Below are 21,435 nucleotides of genomic sequence, written 5' to 3' on the forward strand. Positions count from 1 at the left end.
AGAATTTTCCTTCTTCCAGGAAAGAAAGCAGGGTTTTATCTAGCTTTTCCTTGAATATCATTTCAGTATACTCTGCTTTTTTGTACTTTGCATTGTTATTGATATGAAAATACAAACATCAAATTTGTTATTAAATATTAGAAAGTATGTATTTTTAAAAGGATTTAAACTTGAATTTCTTTAATTCATTTACTTTTTTTTTGTTTTTTTTTTACCATTTTATATATTTCAAGACCTGTTTTCTAAACCTTAAGGGCAGAGGTGAAAAAATTAGCTGTTTGGAGTATCTGAAGTAATGGAGTAATATTTTTTTCCACAAGAGAAACAATAATAAAAACAATGCAACAAATCTTTTCAGGATAAAAAGAGCACTTACAACTAGGTCAGAAATCATGAGTTTTAGTCGCAACTAGATAAACTGTTGGTATAATGAATGCCTAGTCTCTGGGCTTTGTTCATTGACACTATAGAAAAGTTGGCTGCAAGATCATAACAGTCTCTTGTCAAACTACAGCAGGAAGGCTGGGGAGGGTGGGGGGGGGGGGGTGGGGAGGGGAAGAGATCAACCAAAGAACTTGTATGCATGCATATAAGCATAACCAATGGACATAAGACACTGGGGGGTAGGGGAGGCCAGGGGATTGTCAAGGGTGGGGGAAAAAAGGAGAACTATGTAATACTCTTTGTAATAATTTAAGCAATAAAAAAATATATTTAAAAAAAAAAAGATCATAACAGTCTCCTCAATGTTAAATTTCAGTGATTCTGAGATTAATATACACATAGTGCATATTAACATGCAGGTTAGTCTTCATCATCTGTATATCAATTATTGAATTTCTGGTTATTTTCCTATTAGTTTCTCTTTAGTGATATCTTTTCAGTAAATGTAAGCTAACTTACATTCTAGTTAAGTAATGAATATATATATATATATACATATACATATACATATACATATACATATATATATATATATATATCCCCATATATATAAAAGGCTAATATGCAAAGTGTCCCCTTGGGAGTTCGATCACTCGCTATGACATGCACTGACCACCAGGGGGCGGCACGGAATGAAGAAAGGCCCTGGCCTCAGTCAGCAGCCAGGGGAAGGAGACCCCGGCCAGCAGCCAGAAGGCCCCAATCGGTCCTGATTGTTGGCCAGACCTAGGGACCCTACCCATGCACTAATTTCATGCCCTGGGCCTCTAGTAATGTATAAACACTAACCAAAAAATGATTACCATGTATTTAAAAGTTACAGTATAAATGAATTTAGTATTATACCTTTCACAAGCACCCATTTAACTTAGATACAATTCCATTAAACTATTATTTTCTGAGCATTGATCTGTTGAAACATATGCATGCACATGCAAACATACACACGCAAGTGGTAGGTACTAAGGTGGGAAGTTCCACAAAGTGCAAGGGCACGAAGAAAGAGCACAATAAATCCAATTAGAAAATGGAAAGAGGACTCATGATATGAGCAAGGCCTAGATCTGATATACATTGGGAATGAACACCCCCAACAAATGCACATTATAAGGTGGAAAAGTTCAGGGTTTGTCTGATGACTAAAAAGTAAGTCCAATGACTGGGATATCATTTGTGGATGTGCGGGCAAGTCAAAGCCAAATGCAAGACTGGCAAAGTAGGTTGTGGTCAAATTGTGTAGCCCAATCAGTTTATGGATGCCAAGTTAAGGGTTAGTTTTGTGTATTGTTCAGTAGGGAGCTATAAAAGGACATTTATAAATTCCGAGTCAGAACAGAAAGAGGAAAGACTAGGTCTAGATGCTGACAGATTTTAGGTGACATGAGAGGAGGTTATAAGAATTTAAATATTTTATGTGGGAAGATGATTAAATAGGTGGGAAAAACAAAGCACCTGGGTTAACCTTTAACTAAAAGAAATTGATGAACACAGGAACACTGGAGAACAGTTGAGGTGAATCCAATAGAATCATATTTAGGTAATGTGACAGCTCTGCCACCCCAGTATATGAGCAAATATATTGGGTGCCAGAAATTAAGTATGAAACAATGATTGACATCATGGGTTATGAGGTCAGTCTATCTGGGATGAGAGGCCAAAAACCCACAGGTAAATTTAGGAGAAAGTGAAATAGTTTAGGGGAAAAAATTGTGAACTTACTTTTATTTTACTTCACAAAAAATTATGTAAACTAAAAAGTGTGAAGGAATTTATGTGAGCAATTTTCATTTAAAGATGATTTTTACTATTGATTTTTTAGAAAGAAGGAGAAACATCAACGTGAGAGTGAAACATCAATTGACTGCCCCCTGCACACACTCTACCAGGAACTGAGCTGGAAATCTAGGCATGAGCCTTAACTGGGAACAGAACTGGAAACCTTTTGGTGCCAGAGACGATGCCCAACCAAATAAACCACACGGGCTAGGGAAATATTAGTTCATTTAATCCTTATAGCAAACATGAGAGACATTATTATGATCCAAATTCTACAGTTTGGAAAAAGGAGGCATAAAGAGGTTTTTTAAAATGTGTCCGGGTCACAGACAGTAAGTTTTGAATGCATTTAAAATTAGGAAAATCAAAATCCAAAATAAGCATGCAGCTGCAAAAGTTAACTATTTTAGGTGCTTCATCATATCTATGTATGTGATAATTTTAAGTATTTTTTTCTTTTCTTTTCTCTAGCTTACATTGTGTTTAATAAGTCATAAATAACTATTTGGGGAATAAGTATCTATTAAATTAATAACCATTACATTTCTCTAAAGTCTTCCTGAAATTTTTTTTCAAAATTCTATAACTATAAATAGAATAAGTGACTATTAGAAAATTATAAATTTGCAATTGTAGAAGGATAAAAATGTATGGTACTACACAGCACTAAGAAAGTGGGTGAGAAGAATGAATTCTGACTTAATTGATGTAGGAAGGGGGCAAGCATTGGTCCTTAAAAACAAATGCAAGCTCCAGGTGATGAAGGACCAGGTTAAGGTCTTCCAAATCAGAGGGAAGTAGAGAAGAGATCTAGCGCATCGGTGTACCTTAATGTGCTTCTGAACTTGCAATTCTTTAACTTTGAAGATTCTGATGAAAATCACAACAATAGTGCCAGGCCATACCAACTCTGCCTATGAGTCTGAAAAATGTTTAAAAAGAAAGGCCAATACAACTCAATCTGGTGTAAGCTTAAAAAAGGGGCTGGAAAATACAAAGAACAGAGAGAAAGGGGTGGGTAACACTGAAGAGAGGTAAGTGGAAGGTCAGGTTTGACGTGATTCATCAAGTGTTTTTGAATGATTTGTGGGTCAACTTCTGTCTGTCATTGTGGACAAAGACTGTTGACTCATAGACTCAAATTGAGAACTTAAAAGCATGCCTCAGAGGAATTCTACCTTAGTCTTTTTTTAAAAAAGACTTCCAGTTGACCTAAAAATAATTAAACTGCAGCACAAAGACCGTATTTGGGGAGGCATGATGGTGCCTTTATTCAGTCTCGAAAGTGGGGTTAAATGGCTTTGTATTTTTAAAACCATCACTAACATGGTCCTCATAACACCTGCGCAAACTTTTTCTCTGGCTGTAACTTCAATAGAAACCCACTGAACATTAATATTTATTTTGGAAGAAGAGAGGTTTCTGTAAGTTCTTAAGAATACAAATAAATCTTGAAATGCAAATGTTAAACATTTAGGAATAAGAAATATTTATTTAAAGAATAATGTTAATATAGCTTATTCATAAGCAGAAGTGACTCAAATAATCATATTATTGTAAATTAATTACTAGTAAGAGAAATAATATCAATAACTTACTATTAAATTTAATTAAACATACTGTATTTCTTAATCATAATTCTGAGACATCGCAATGTTCTATATTGCATTGGCTTTGGAAATGTCAAAATTAGGATTCATTATCTTCGCTCTCATTTCAGTAGCAAAAGTTTTTAATTCCTTTTCATAATATCCAATATAATCAAGTGAATTAGATTATTGAACAAACCACCAGCTCTATATTTAGCAAGAGCTTTGGGGACATAATAGATTTACTAAATAAATGATCGCCTAAGCTTAGAGTTAATGTTTAAAAATGTGTTCTTGCATTGCAATGAGTAGAATTTGCCACCAGAGAGAGCTCAAACACTATCTTTTATTAGAGAGCAATTATTTCCTTTCAATTAGAGAGAAATCCTCTGTCTCAGTGGTTCTCAACCTTTCTAATGCCACAACCCTTTAATACAGTTCCTTAGGTTGTGGTGACCCCCAACCATAAAATTATTTTCGTTGCTAATTCATAACTGTAATTTTGCTACTGTTATGAATCGTCATGTAAATATCTGGTATGCAGGATGTATTTTCATTGTTACAAACTGAACATAATTAAAGCATAGTGATTCATCACAAAAACAATATGTAATTATATATGTGTTTTCTGATGGTCTTAGGCGACCCCTGTGAAAGGGTCGTTCGACCCCCAAAGGGGTCGCGACCCACAGGTTGAGAACCGCTGCTCTATCTGAATTACCTGCTACTTTGTAGATGAAATAAACAGTCACTATTGTTTAATTATCAATAATATACAGAGTCAGCTTCCATGAATGAAGCTCTCACGTTTGGCATTTGAGAAATCATTTGTTCCTAGCAAAGAAAGCGTTGGGGCTAAAGCTTTTAAGAAAGATTTCTCAGGGAGACAGCTCTAGCTGCATGTCTGCTGTGAATGACCCCTCACACTGACCAGTAGGAAGACCTCTTCATATACTAGAAATAAATGCGTTGTTTTCTTTTTCAAAACAACCTCAGTAGACACTTTCCAATATCATCTTGGTATCAAAATGAGCAACATTCATAATAAAAAAAAGTCATTCAATAGACAAACAAGATCAAGGAATACTCAGTAATAAATGAAACTTGATAAATAACCTAAAATTGATCAATTATCACTATACTTTGATTTTCAATTAAAGGGATTTTTATTATTCATCAACATCACTGTACTTAACCAAAATTTATATAGCCACAGTCTCTGCAATTTGTAGTTGATCAGTATTCAGCCCCTTTCCCTATACCCCAACGGCGACAAGTAAACTAATGAAGAAACACATACACTCGAGTTTATCCTCAGGTCTTCCTCTTTCCAGGAGAGACAGGTAACAGACAATGTCCTTCAGATGGATTACTTCTGGGGAACACGTGTTTGCAGGTGAAGTGCGAGGAGGGGTGATGGCACCTTTATTCATTCTCAGGCCTGAAAAAAATATATATATTTGTTTTTATATTCTTAAAAATATTCACAGCGCTCTGAAACAAAAAAGCAACCAAGAAGATATGGGGTTAGAGCATGGACCAGGTAGAGAGCTATACATTTCCACGCATAGGGTAACCATTCTCTCTGGAACTCCAGACATATTCTGTGACTGCTGTAAACAATGGAGTTGCTTGGGATTTGGGGACGCAGAGACCATACTAGCTGCCTAATGGAGGGTTTTAAAGACAGGACCCTATTTTCTAGGGGGAGATGGTGGACAGATTTGAATGTACCAGGAAAAATGTTCCTATTCCAGATCTCTGCTTTAGTCAGTGATAGCTATAAATCAGCTGGGAAGATACATAAAATTGGTTGTTTAAAAAAACAAAATAAGAAAAAAATGTCGTTCTGTCACAATATGATTTATTATCATCAGGAATCATTCATTCATAGAAGTATTTATGGCAAATATTTGCCAGCACCACGAAGAAGGCATCCTTTTTGCCACTGAGGAATCTGCCCATAAGAGAGAAAAGGAACATAAAAATTTGGATAAACCTGACAAATACTCCATTAGAGAGGCAATAACATGACTGTAGTTTGATTTTTAAAGGCCCATACTTAATTTCTGAAACCCATTCACCATGCCTATTCCAAGACCAGGGTGGAGAACTGTAATGCCTGTTCACAACAGATGATGATTGCAGATTACCTGGTTGGTGATCATCAAACTGAAACTCATTCACAATAAATGGTTAGTTCCATCCTACACAGAAGCCTCTGAAACCAGATCACATGGACGGGAGGAAACCCCAATCACCCTTTGAGGTACATTTGGCAACATAACAGGTGTTTGGGTGAGATGACTAATGGGCTAAAGAGCTACTGTGTTCCTAGCCAACCAGGAGTTATTGCAATAGAGGGAATAATCCCAACCAAAGATAGTTCTACAAGCCAGCCCTCCCTTAGTGCAGGTCCCCCTGATCACATCTCTCTCTGTTCTAGTTCCTTTGATGTGTGACTTTGACTCAATACCTAGCATCTCCTCCAGCCATCTCAAGATGGCCAGAATATAATTTAATGCATTTATAAATTAGTTTTATCATCTGCAATGCTATTACTAATAAAAGGTACCATTTATCGAGTGATTAATATATGGCAGGAACCATGCTGAGGGCTTTACCATGTATCATCTCACTTAATTCTCACATAAACCCTGTGAGGTTGATTGTATTACTCCCATGTTACAGATTAGAAACAAGCTTACAGTGACTATTTTCCCAGAGTTACATAGCTAGCAAATCTATCCTCTTTTTTTCTACATGAATGGTTTACAGACTATTGTTGGTTCAATACCAATAGTAAGAAGAAGAAGAAAAATATTACATCTCAATCCAGGATGATCCTTTATACACACACACACACACACACACACACACACACACACTTCATTAATTGGTAGGTTTCACAACTGGCCTAATATTTTCCTTTCTGTATTATCCTATTCTCTTTTCTCCTATTCCATTTCATACTTAAAATTTTATCAAAAGACCCTCTAAGTTGAAGTCATTATCCACTAATGTGCCCCCGACCCACAGTTTGAAAAATACTGCTTTATCTTTCCTTCATTTTCTTTACCAAAGTCTTACTTATGTCAGAAACATATCTATGCTCCACATTAATTCTACTTGTTTATAGTTACTGAAATATATATGTACACTTAATAAATTGATTTTCCTCCCTAACAGAAGTATCACTGTATACCTAATGCAAACGAACACAGATATTTTATAAGCCAAAAAAAAGGCAAAGAATTGAAGACAATATTAAGTTTTAAAAATATTACCTTACTTACTATTTCTAATTGACTAACTAAAACTTCTCCAGCTGCAGGAATAAGCAATTTCAAACTAGTATAAAAGACATTTTGGCGCTGACAGTTGACAGGACCATAACTTCCAGCCTCGGAGAACAGAGTCCTTGAATTATGGTCGGCTAAATCATGACCTAACTCATCCTGCCTGATGAGCTAATCCTCTCTTCTTAGCTTCCCCTTATGGTACTGAAATGATTTAATCAGCCTGATCTAAACCTTTTATACAAAAACTCAGAACAAAACAAGAAAGCATAAAAAGAATATGTGACATTCAATTGAAAGAATGCCACACTTATTATACATTTCACTTATGTAGAACACCTTATGATCATTTGTCTGAACTTATAAAACTAAGGTACATGGTATACCATTATCAGCTTTCATAATACTGAATATAAACAATTAGAGAATGTGAAACATTCAGAAAGAATAATAAAAGCAACCTGAATAATCCAGTCCAATATATTCAAAACAATTTAATAATTAAAGGGGAAATTATGGGGCTTTTCCTTTACTGACAGCAATTTTATCATAAATGGGTACTTGAAGTTGTGGGGTTTTCTCTGGTTATGTAAAAGGTTTTCAGGGTTTCACAATGGAATATATATTGGAGTAAAATAATTTGTGAATAAATACTACTACTAATAATAATTTGGGACTATAGGAGCATAAGAAATGCACTATATTAATGTCAATATTAATAAATGCTAATTAGCTAATATAAATTCTTTTCTATTTCTACAGCATTTTTATGTAGGTATGTAAGCTATATAGACTCTATAGAATCATTATTATCAACAGTAAAAGTACATCAACATTAATAAATGTATAAATCCATTTTAAGTGCTAGCTGTGTGCTAAGAACCTTCCTACCTCATAGTCACATAGCCTTGACTCTGTCCACTATGTATTTCTAAGGTCTTTGCCCTTTTTAGCATTGTGGAAACTGAAGTAGCTTATTATACACAATGGACCTATAAAGCCACCCACAGTAAAAAAAATGTACACACAGAAATACATACACAATTTTTAATATCCTCAAGACAGCCCTGATAAGACTAATAGTTTCTTCTCAGCACAACTAATGAAGTGTGTCTTTTGGCAAGAACATTCACTAAAGTCATTTGGCAAAAGAAATTTTCCCAAAGGTTCAAGTACCTCATTTTCTTTGGGCAATTTTCTGTTCTTAATTTGATTAACTTTCTTAAGGACAAAAAGAAATTGGTTCTACTTTTCTCCATAAAAGAAGTTCTTGGTGTTGTCATGCTCTGGTTTTATGGCTAAACTCCGCTATTGATATTGTAGCTCAATAGCACAAATCCAGTGTCCTTTGCCACCTGGAATGGACAATGAGAGGGGACCAAAGAAAAAGTACCTTTACTTTTTATTATTGGTATTATTCTCAACCCTAAATATCTTCTGGATAGAGTACAGTTCTGGGTTGAGTAGGGAATAATTGAGCCTATTTTTTTTTGTATGACGTAAAAAAAAAGTCATCTGTTGAGAATGAGGGGAAATATTTGAGTAAAACTAAAAAGCTTTGAAAACTTTAACCTAATTGATCTAGCAAAAAATATCATGAATAGATCCATTTTACAACTGATGTTTTTAAAAACTGAAGAGGTGTTAAGGCCATGTTAATGCAGAATCAGTAGTGGCAACAATCAGAAAAATTATGAGATTTCCCTCTGGTGATTGTCAAGGTTCAAGTTGTAGGAATCGAAATATGAGATTACCATAATGATTCCTAGTTGAAGATTTAGAAGCCACTTTCAGAAAAACAAAGGGTCCAAATGATTGAAAAATTCTGTAAAGAGAATAGTTCAAGTGATAGATTTTAGGGATGACATGAAGATCTGAAGCTGGTCATTGGTGAGGGATGAGGGACCTGGCATTTACAATGAAGTAGAAGAGACTATGACAAAGTTGGAAAGTGAGTGCACCAAGAACGCCTTCAAAAATGAAAAGTCCAACATGGGAACAGTGGAAATAATCATCTTACATTTAAATAGGTGATTAAAAGCAGTCACATTGCAACTAGATGTTCCCTAAGAAAATAAATCATTCACTACACAAAATGCCAGATGAATCATTAGGTGTTAAAGTTCAATAAAACAAAACTGCACACACAACCTCTATACCCATTTGCAATTAAGTAAAGATATGTCGTTATATAATAACTATTTTTTATTTTACCCTATCTTCTATAGTTGATTATTGTCCATTAACAAGAACAACATTGTTTTCCTTTTTTAATTTTTTTCTTTTCATTGAGAAGTCCTTATCGTTCAGTTGATATATAGTCAAGAATAGCTACCATATTCCTGATGGTATTGTGGTAATAAAATATTGAGAATTCTAAGCAGGGATACACAAAGTAGATTATAGCACCTCTCATCTCAAAAATAATTTGTGATGTTTTTAACCACAAATACATCTTGGGTAGATAACATATTATTGCAAAACAAAGTTCTAGAAATAAAAATATATTTATTTTTTAGTTTTAGATTCAAGGATAACCAGGCCTTGAAAATTTTAATATCTTGTGTTCTTTATTTCCCCAAAAAAATGTATCAAAGTCTGACAATTATATAGGGTTTAAAACAGTCCCACAAAGAACACTGCACTCTTATGTTTCGAAAGGGCGAGGCCTGCTTTGAAAAGGAATCACCGTTTATTTTTGCTGCATGAGGGGTACACAGTCTCTCTTTTAATTCCTTTCAAGCAGGTCCTTACAGAATATGTGAATGCCCCAAATGAAGTACCAGCTATTATTCCTTTGTTTCCATTTTGAGACCTGACTTGATTTCTATTCCTTTTAAATTTGGCATCTTCTATGTAGTACTTATTGCATGATTTTTTTAAAAAAGAGGTTTTGAGATTTGAATGTCTGCAACATGACCTAAGTAATTTATGTTCTCTATCCTATCTGACAGTTACTCAGACAGAAAAAATTAAACATGTTCCCGCTTCTCCTTTCTCAAAACCAAGAACAGTGTTGCTTCATGTAAGTTAAATAAGGAAAATGTTATTATTGTACTGTGCCTAAGGTAGGTGAAATCCATATGAAGCATGGAATGGAGAAATGGGAAGTATTAATTTTGAGATCAAAGTAAGCAATTGTCCCATTTTAAAATGTTCAGCCTGGAATACTCGTAAGCTCCGGCTCCATACCTTAAGGACAGACCAAATGAACTGATTCCTAGAAAAACAGCATTGTGAGTCCTCCTCTCAACTCATAATAGAAGGGGAATTATTTTAGGGACTAAAAATATTTGATGGGTAGTTGAAGGTTAGGATATACATTAATGTTTATATATGTTAAAGGGACCATAATATATCACTTGGAAGGTATATGCTTGTTTTTACAGAGCTTGGACCAAAAATGCTCTAGGAAAAACATATTACTTTGTTAACAGAAGGGGACACAGCACAACATAAGGCTTAATAGTGTGGACTCTGTGTCAAGTTGCCCAAGTTTTCTTTATGGCCGAATCACCTATTTCCTAATTATAGGTGTGTGTTTTGTTGTGTTTTTTTTTTTTTTTTTTTTTATCTGAGTGTCAATTATTAAACTTGTCCTCTTTACTCACATGTCCATATGCTACTTGGTGGTACTTGGGCTGGAACTCCCTGGACCAGTGGCTTCCTTGGGACTCCCTGGGCCCCTTTCAGGGGATGTGTAAGGTCAAAACAATTTCAATAGTGATTCTGAGATGGCATTTGCTGTTTTCACTCTCATTCTCTCATGAGGATACTGTGGTATTTCCAAGAGGCTACATAAGATAGATATGGCAACAGAGATGCAAGTATGGTTACCGGTATTTAGCTTCCAGCTGGGAAGCCAAATGTTAAAGGCAATGCACCAATGTAAAATATGCCACTTCTCCATATTTTTAAGTCTTTTTATAACCATATGTAATTTTTATTAGCATGTGATGGGCTACTCATAGTTATTTTTAAAGCGTCTCATCTTTAATGTGGTAACAGCAAAAGGTGTCACCCACATAACATAGGTCCTTTAGAGTCCTCAATAATTTTTAAGGACCCAAAAGAGACATAAAATCAATGAGCGTGAGAAAAGCAGCAGTAGACCACATTTCTCCATTGCCAGTGAGAAACCAGCTGGGTTCACAGGGCGCACTACAGAGAGTAGGAAGCAGGAAGGAGAAGGGGCAGCTCCGGCTGGTCTACCTGCACTTCCGGTGAGATGGCTCCAGCATGTCACTCGTACAGCGTGCGGTTCCATTAGCCATGGGCTCTAGTCTCTGCTTATTCCCACTCCACCAAAAGCACAGTGAGCTCTCTCTACAGACCTGCACAGACCATCATGACGCTCCTAAGGGGTCTGACACCCAGGGCTACAGCTCCTCCTTGAGCTCCTGAGCTATCAAAGCCAGCGAGGACCTATCCTCTCCACAGAAGTGCATCCAGCTCAGAGGGCCTTCCTTCCAGCTTCTGGGATGTGATTACTCCAACCTCGGGGCAGCGTGAGGTTCTACCACCGCCTCACCTCAGGGTTCCTCCTTGCTCTCTCAAACCTTCAATACTGTTTAGCCAGTTTCCTACTTCACATTCTCTAGAGTTACACAGTGAGATTTGGGTTTTCCCAACTGGATGGAGAATGAGATAATTAGCAAATGGTATTATTGTATTAGATATCTTTAAAAAGCTATACATAATGAAAGAATCATCTCTATGGTGACAAAAATTTAAGTATCTAAGAGAAAAATCAACTCTTCTCTGAAATTACAAATATAACAATGTAAAAGTATACTGGTAATCTGCATACTTTTAAATTAAATATTATGATTTCTACACAACTGGCTTGTGACTTCCTTTATGTATAAAACATCTAAAAGAGAATTTTTCCACATTTGATGAATTATCTCTTAAAATTACTACCTAGACATACACTGTTATGATACTGAATGATAAGTGATGGATAATGATAAAGTATATTTTTCTAATGGACAGTTATTATCATTTTGGAAACATTTTAAATATTGTGCACAATATTACAATGAGAGTATAAACCCTACAATGAAGGTAATTTTTAAGCAAATCATCTCTTCTGTTATGGAGAACTTTGATACTCATTTTTCTCTTCAAGTTTTATTGTTTTTTTTACTGTATATACATTTTTCAAGTAAAGAATTACACTTACCACCTGAAAGGAGAGCAGGCTTACTTTTGACCATGGGGCTGGCATGAGGAAACCTGTTGCTAAATGACATGAAAAGGTGTGCTGTGAAGTCATCGGGAAGTTCAGCCTCCAGGAATGTCTTCATAAATAGCTTGAAACCTTCAAAATCTATTGTCTGAAAAAAATTAAATATATATTTTCAGTCAGCCAATGTCAGGATTTTATGCTTTGTTCAAGATCATTAATAATAGAAATGACCTTATTTCAGAACTATGTCGGGCAGTCCTGGCTAACATGGGGATTAAGCGGATATGACTTACCTGCAGCAGTGTAGCAGGAAAAGGGGGAGCTGTCCAGCAGACATATTCACAGTTTCTGTATGACCTTAAAAATCGACTTCGAATCTTAGTTTCCTGCTCTGTAAACTGGGATTAATAGTCCCAGTTCCACAGAGCTGTTGCAATGATTAAATCAGGCCACTAAAGTGAACGTACCAATGCAGATTCATGAGTACTTCAAAGGAATGTCTCATCTCCTAGTCATGTCTCTAATGGCGAATATTGTTTTTAACAATTAGAAAAAGTGGTTAACCTTATAATTGCACCCTAACACCAAAACCACTAGATACAAAATTCCAAAGAGAAATTCTAAAACTCTCTCTGCAGACTTTCAAAGTAGCCTATTTCAAGGTCCTTGCCCGCCCTTACTCACTGCAGGGCTATCAAAAAGTACACATTTCTTAGAGACAATCATTACTGCATTGAGAGGCTCTGGGTCCACTTGGGGAAATAGTGATGGAAGCCACTTTCCATTATCAAATTAATAAGAGAACGTTACAGGAGCTACCCAGAGAGCTGGCTTTCTCCAAGCAGAGGGCAGTGGGCCAAGGTCTGACTCCTGCCTGGGAAATTGAGGGCAAAGGTAAGTAAATGGTACTATATTAGGCTCAGCCAGCAATCCCATGACTGCGGGCACAGGGATGAATAACTGTTTCCTCTGAAAGAGAGGTAGCCAACATGGAACAGAAGAGCAGTGAAGCTGTGCTGGGTCCTGTCCAGTAGGCCATTTGGAGAGACAAGGAGACCTACAAAGAACCTGGACTCAAGCCATGTCTATCAGATCAAGAGAGTGCAAGGACTATAGGCCTCATAGGAAGCCCTTGAAGGGTATTTTTTCATTACTCAGTTTAATGTGACTGAAATGAATCTAAAAATAGGGGCAAAAATAAAATTTGGCAGACTGATGTTCATAATTTTACTCCAAATCCTGGAAGATGAGAATAAAAGTAATTCCTTAAACTGATATTTTGGATAGAAAAAAGGCTATTTTTCCTATGTAATAATATTAAGGTAAGGTCATAGAGAATAACCAATTTTATTATTATACTAGAGGCCCAGTGCACAAAATTTGTGCACAAGGGGGGAGGGAATGTGTTTCTCAGTCCAGCCTGCACCCTCTCCAATCTGGGACCCCTTGAGGGATGTCCAACTGCCCTCTCACAATCCGGGACTGCTGGCTCCCTACCGCTTGCCTGCCTGCCTGCCTGATTGCCCCTAACCGCTTCTGCCTGCCAGCCAGATCACCCTCTAACCACTCCCCTGCCAGCCTGATTGACACCTAACTGTTCCCCTGCCAGCCTGATTGCCCCTAAATGCCCTCCCCTGCTGGCCTGGTCGCCCCTAACTGCCCTCCCCTGGCAGCCCGGTTGCCCCTAACTGCACTCCCCTGTGGGCCTGGTTGCCCCTAACTGCCCTCCCCTGCAGGCCCGGTCACCCCTAACTGCCCTCCCCTAACTGCACTCCCCTACGGGCCCAGTTGTCCCTAACTGCCTCCCCTGCAGGTCTGGTAGTCCCCAACTGCCCTCCCCTGCAGGCCTGGTCATCCTCAACTATCCTCCCCTGCAGGCCTGGTTGCCCTTAACTGTCCTCCCCTGCTGGCCCAGTCATCCCTAACTTCCTTCCTTTGCTAGCCTGGTCGCCCCTAACTGCCCACCCCTGCAGGCCTGATCGCCCCCAACTGCCCTCCCTTTCAGGCGTGGTCCCTCCCAACTGCCCTCCCCTGCTGGCCTGATTGCCTCCAACTGCCTTCCCCTGCCGGCCATCTTTGACCATATGGGGGCAGCCATCTTGTGTGTTGGAGTGATGGTCAATTTGCATATTACATCTTTTATTATATAGGATTCATTTGAATAAGCCTAAAATGGAATATGGCATGCAGGGATATCATTAGAGAAAGGTCACTTTTTGTTGATTAGATCATGTGCAAATGTAGTATATATACTATGTATGTTTTTGTCCCTAATATAATCTCAAACCAGTAAAAAACAAAAAAAAAAAAACAAAGTCCAAAACTTCACTTTGTTTACTAATGGTTCTAAGACATTAATGTGAACTTGTAGTTTAGTTTAGTCTATTTTGCTTATTCATTCTCAAAAGGGCACTTCAGACATGTATATTTGTGGCAGGAAAAAGACTTGATTTTTGTCCGTTTTTAATAAATCACCCCTACCACAAATTTGTGTAAATTCCACTAGTAGACTGACCACATAACTAAAAACTATGAATCATATAGCAGGCTCAAGTAACAGAAGGATTTTTTAAAAAGCAATTTGCCATAATGAATAAGGCCAACATTTTAACATACACAGATGAAGCCAACGGCCAGACCACTGTGTATAAATACATTCTCTTGGGTGGGGGCCCCTATTTCTACTAACAGGGATTCTGAGAGGTGGCCTATGGAAAGAGGATTAATCCACTTCCCATTGGATGAGAGGCAACCCTCACCATGTATGAAGACCCATGGAAAACAAAGAGTTCATTTTATTGCAAAATTAAAGAAAGTTTGTGTGAGCAACATATTCCTAGGCATGGTGGTTAGAAGTAATGATGTTTACAGTTGCTCTTCCTTCTGCATCCTAAGCCTTTTGTGGTCAGTAATGTGTTGAAGTCAGACTACCTGTATCAACTCTGCTGATGGTGGGTCATGGACGGCACCTCTCATAGTAAGCAAAACATTACTTCTCAGGCCTTTGATTTTTTCAGGTATTAGGAAAGCTTTCTGAACTCTCTCAAGTGTTGCAGCTCCGCCTTGCTCAGCAAGCAAAAAATAGCTCCTTAATTTTATTCTCTGACAGCGTTGAGCCTTAATTTTCTGCATATAATGTCAACCATTCAGGGTTGTTGCCTAAATGTAATAAATCAATATAAATTCATGCAAAGGGTATTTATTCACCCTAGGGCACATAGTATGTAAAAAAATTAAATTAAATTAAAAAATAGAAGGAAGCATTGGTTTATAGTAAGATGGATTTTTTATTGTCTTAATTTGCCCTCCTCTTTATTTTTCAAAAAAACTGGAAAATTTACTATATCTATCTTCCCACATCAAACCTGCAAGTATTTATATCTTAGACATTTTACCAAAACTATTCCATATCAGATAGTGTTGGCAAATTACTGCTTTCAGAAAGCAATAATTTAAAAACAGATTATCTTACTTTAAAAAGTAAAAGCCTATTACAGAAATAATAATGGAACATAAATTTCCTCATTTCTTAAATGATTTCTATGAGATGATGCCATCCTATTTATTACTCAAGTTTTACTCCTAATGTAAATTTCTTTCTTCAAAATCTTTACAGTGTCAGAGGGGGCAAATTTCCTTCTTACATTTCCTATCATTACATACAACTACCAATGTTGCAAAGCCAAAACTTCTTTAAAGCAAAAAAAAAATATTAACTGCTTTGGTATTTCCTGGTTCACCCATCTTCTTTTTACTTTATTAGTAAAAGATTTTCAAATCTCTCCTAAAATTTTATGTCATCCAAGATGTCAAACATTTCTGTATGTGGATAGATACTCCTCAATCTATACATTTTCTTTACCTTATGATTTGGCAGAACATTCCCAAATTTAGGTATTGTGTATTATAAGGCTGACAGATAGCAGGATTAGAATTTGTTGTTGAAGACTGTGACCTTTATACAGAACGAGATCATTTAAGTGCCTATCAATGGAAACACTAATGAAAAAAAAAAGTTGGGACACACTTAATTGAATTGGATGTAAGCTCAGAAACACACACATCAAACAATGTTTAAAATTTTGAATGGCTTTTTTAGTTTTTCCCCTAAGGAGCATCCACAGACTCTTTAGGGAGATGATATAGAGAATCTGTAAAGAATGCAGGCTGAGGAAGCAGCGCAGATGTTGCTGCCAAATTGGCACGCATTTAAAACACATTTCTATCTGCCTTTCGTTATTGTATCTGACCATCTGGGTCCTTTGTTTTTAAATCCCTGTTAATACAAAAGAAATAACACTACTACTCATCCAAGCAGATTCAAAGTGGATGAAAATAAATGTTGTCATTCTATCGTTACTTTAATTTATCCTGGCAGTTTCAGGATGGAGAGTCTGTCATATTCAGCAAGTGTTCACTGTGCACCCACTTTGCACTGGATTCTGCTCTAGGTGTTGGGTTAATGATGTTACTAGAATATGTAAAAATCCTTCCATCAAGGGCTTATCTTCTAATGAATGGAATAAGGAAAGAACAAAATATATCAGCTAAAGGTACAATGTCTGATGGTACTGCATTCCGTTTGTTATAGAAAAAATATAGATGACAAAGGTTTCTATATTTGGGAAGGGAGTACTTACAGTTTTAAATCTGATGATCAGAAAATGAGAAGTTGTTCTTTGAATAAAGATTTAAAGGCAATAAAGGAGAGAGCTTTGCATGTATTTGAAGAAAGAACATTCCAGATTGACAAAACAGTACAAATGCCCTAAGGCAGCAGTTCTCAACCCGTGGGTCGAGACCCCTTTGGCGGTTGAAGGACCCTTTCACAGGGGTCGCCTAAGACCATCCTGCGTATCAGATATTTACATAACAGTAGCAACATTATAGTTATGAAGTAGCAACGAAAATAATTTTATGGTTGGGTCACAACATGAGGAACTGTATTTAAAGGGCCAGAAGGTTGAGAACCACTGCCCTAACGTATAAAAGTGCTCCTGCTGAAAGGAATTTCTACAGGAACCAGTGAGGAGGAGCAGGAGACTGGATAAGGGGTGGGGGAGCACTAGAATAGTAGGAGATAAGGTTAAAGTATGATCTTTGGTGGTGAGTGACCTGGCCTAATCAAGCAAGATCTCAGACCACCATGCCCAGCCAGCATGGCTCAGTGGTCTATCTATGAACCAGAAGATCATGGTTCAATTCCTCGACAGGATACATGCCTGGGTTGCAGGAGGCAGCCGATCAATGTTTCTCTCTTTCTCTCTCTCTCTTTGTCTCTCTCTGAATTCAATAAAAATATATTAATAAAAAAAGATATCAACCTTATGGCTTCAAGGTAGAGGGAGAGGAATAGTTATTAGAGCATTTATAGCAGGAAATCACATGATCTGACATACTTATTGATTAGTTGTGCATACAAGTTTGCTAGGAAATGTGAAAATTGAATATGGACTAATTTTTGTCTGAAATAAAGGAGTGTTATTATAGTCATATGATCCTGTTAATTAATAAATGATCTTTAAAAGATAAAAATGAACCATTTAACTATCTCTTTAACTCATTTTTCAACATGTATTGTATACCATCCTATGTTAGCTACTGGGAAAAGAACTCTAATCAAACAAGGTAGACAATAACTTAACTTAGCCAGAGGTTTGCTTTCACCATTTCCACATCAATATAATTAACTAATTATGTTAAATAAATAAAAATAATGTAGTCCTGGCCAGTGAGGTTCAGTTGGTTGGGCATACTCCCATGTACCGAAAGGCTGCTGGTTCAATTCCAGGTCAGGGCACATGCCCGGGTTGCTGGCAAGATTCCCTTGTAGGGGGAAGTCAATCAATGTTTTGCTCTCACATTAATGTTTCTCTCTCTCCTTCTCCCTTCCCTCTCTAAAAATCAATTTTAAAAAATTATGTAAAGGCCACTGAGCCAAAGTGTATATATAAATTAACATATAGCATGGCTAACTTCCTGAGATTTCAAATTCACATTTTTAATATTAAAATACTTTCAGAAAAAAAGTACATATTAGATGTCTCACTTCTTATGCTTATCTGTACTATAGTGGGTTATTCATTACTTGAAATATCAGAGAGCTGCTTAATAGTCCTCTAAAACTGCCATGGAGGAACTTCCTTTATAAAGAAAGAGTGAAAAGTGTGGACACCTGGAATTTTTTAAAATTAGTTTTGGCAAATGAAAACTTTTTTATCACCTCCGAGGCACATAATCAATGAATTGTAGCTTTACTTAAGACTAACAACTATTAAGGCTCAGTAGAAAGAAAATTAGAAATGTATTTTATTGTAAAGGATTACAAGTAGCAATAAAAACAAACAACGCTATTCCAGGTTATTTTCGTGGGTAATTACAAAATGCAATTAAAGAATTAGACGAATTTCAGCAGAATGTTTTTAATCCTGCTTTTTGTATAACTTGTAATTAAGGGTCTGTATCCAACTAAGTTGTATTCAACTAAGTTTTGTGCTTCAGTTGGGATCCATTTTAACGAAGTGTGACACTGTCTTATCTACTGTTCAGGGTTGTCAATAGGACGGGTGTGAGTTGTTAGCGGAGCACACACACACACACATACTCTCAAGGTGTTTTCTCCTCAAAAAATAAAGCCCAGTAGGAATTTCTTGAACAACTATGAATGTATAACGTTAGTTGTTAACGACTGCTTACTTGTATATTCACCTTTAAAGAAAATGTCAAGATGGGAGTGCTCTGAATGAAGATACGTGTGCAGGCACATTGACAAGCTTATCTTCTTTCCTGCTGGACTACAAGATCTGACAACTTTGTATCTCATAATGTCTTTTATATTGTAGAGCCCCGTAATATATATAGTTGAGGTATGGACACTGCAATTGCAAAAATAACACAATTTCATTCGCCTGTCTCTTTTGAGGCAGTCTAGCAAGGAAAAATTTTTATTTAGATGGGGAAAGAATTTATAAGATAGAGTAAATATAAAAAATGTTTCACAGCAGGAATATATTCTTTTACTTAATAAATCTCAAATAACATGATTTTAAAGTGTAATAGTGTATAGATCTATATTTAATATTGAAGCAGATTAAAACAAAATCAATAAAACTACTGATAAAATAATCAAGACTTTGATGAAATGATTTAAAATATATGCTATCCCATAGATTCTATTCTTTTTAATCTATCTAGGCCCAAATCTCCCAAGGTCAGTAGTGTGAGAAACATCAAGTTGAGAAGGATTAGAAGACCAGGGAATAGCCCATGTGGAAGGGTGAGAGACTGAGATTTTACAAGGAGGACAGGAAACCCACTCGTTACCTTAAAGGCTTATGAATTCCCTGAATTGAAGCATTCTGTCAGCAATCTGTAAAATAGATTTATTAGTTTTACCCTCCCTGCTAGCAAAGATTATCTTGACCACTTGTATTTCTCCCAAAGGACCAAACACAACATCTAGTGTATGTTATACATGCATTTGGGATATTAGCTTCTTTTTGTCCCAAATGCTTTGCTCACTTTCTGTACGTGTATCTCTCATAGGCGATTGTTCTATGCCAAACTCCTCCTTAGAGCTTCATCTCTCCTTATCATCTTTATAGTCTGCGATACACTCCACTCCCACTATCCATAATAAGAAGATGAGATTAGACATTTGATTAAAATGTCCCATGCATGTAATGGAAACAATATCTAAATGTCACTGTTCTAGGAACTATGCTAAATTTGTTATGTGTATACTATACTTTAGTCCTCACAGTAACCCAGTAAATAGATGCTATTATCACTCCTATATAACTGAGGCTGAGAAAGTTAAATAAATCGCCAAGGCCTAAAAACTATTAGTACCAAGGACATAAATATTTCTAACTTCAAAATCCACTATGTGATAGTTGACCAAAGGACAATTTTATGGACAGATTTTCCAATATTCACACATAATACAAGATACTTTGCCACTTGTTTATCTCTATCAAATGCATTGACCAAACTATCACCATTTTGGAATAAAAAATTATATAAAATAAAAGTAATGATCACTTCATAAGGTATATAAATATCTAATCACTATGTTGTACACCTGATATAGTATGTCAACAATAATTGGGAGATAAATATACAAATAAAAGCTTTAGACAAAATAATAAATAAAATGATATTATTATCTACTTGTTTACACAATCTTGAGCTAACTATAACTCTTTTCCTATCCTTTGACATTCTAAGCATAACCTATTACTTTTGACCACATATCAAAAATGTGTTCTAAATCGGCTCCAGCCTCCATTATAATCCTACTGCTATCCCAGTTTTCATCACTTAATTATACTGCTTCAATAACTCATACCTGGTCTACTCTTCTACTCAAATCTACTGTTCACATTGTTTTTGTGCGTATTTTTCTAGATGGGAATGGTAGCATGATCTAATATTCTAATTTGCTTTACCTATTAAAAACCTGAAGACTTCTTTCTACCCAAATCTCTACTTTTATTTTCCCTAGTATATTTTATATTTCTACTCAAAAGAGCTATTTGTAATGATGAAAATGCACAAACGAAAACAACAGACAAATCTAAAAATAAACTTTAGGTGTGACACATATCTAAAGTGTTTGTTGTACTTCTCCGTGGAAAAATGCAAAAAAAGATCACCTGAAAATCCCAGTATCACTTTTGTTCTCTAAACTGGATTTTAACTCCTATATAAATTATTTAATAAATGTTATAAAATAACAATATGCATAGTGTTTTTTTAAATATATTTTATTGATTTTTTTACAGAGAGGAAGGGAGAGGGATAGAGAGTTAGAAACATCGATGAGAGAGAAACATCGATCAGCTGCCTCCTGAACACTCCCTACTGGGGGTGTGCCCGCAACCAAGGTACATGCCCTTGACCAGAATTGAACCTGGGACCCTTCAGTCCGCAAGCTGATGCTCTATCCACTGAGCCAAATTGGTTAGGGCTGCATAGTGTGTTTAAATTCCACATTTCTAAGTAGGCTGTTATTAAAACTATAGAGTTATTAATTTATTTTCCAAATTACTTAAGCTTGTTTTTAGAACTCATTTTTAGAGAAAACAATTGAAAGCAATTAATAGTATGTTAAATACTTATTTTTAAATTTCTG

At 36.2% G+C, this 21,435-nt stretch overlaps 1 protein-coding gene across 4 annotated transcripts in view; it reads right to left on the reverse strand.

The window, feature by feature from the left end:
* Nucleotides 1-21,435, reverse strand: part of DGKB (diacylglycerol kinase beta) — a 526,570-nt gene that overhangs the window by 386,331 nt on the left and 118,804 nt on the right. For all 4 annotated transcript variants that reach the window (XM_070424374.1, XM_070424375.1, XM_070424376.1 and 1 more), the window contains 2 exons: nucleotides 12,294-12,447; nucleotides 5,110-5,250 (listed from right to left, as the gene is read on the reverse strand). In XM_070424374.1, the coding sequence (XP_070280475.1) occupies nucleotides 5,110-5,250; nucleotides 12,294-12,447 (295 nt within the window). The remainder of the gene's footprint in view (nucleotides 1-5,109; nucleotides 5,251-12,293; nucleotides 12,448-21,435) is intronic.

The sequence above is a fragment of the Myotis yumanensis genome, unplaced genomic scaffold (assembly GCF_028538775.1).
Source record: "Myotis yumanensis isolate MYYU_CA2020_CCGP unplaced genomic scaffold, mMyoYum1.0.hap1 SCAF_9, whole genome shotgun sequence".
Classification (NCBI taxonomy): Eukaryota; Metazoa; Chordata; class Mammalia; order Chiroptera; family Vespertilionidae; genus Myotis; species Myotis yumanensis.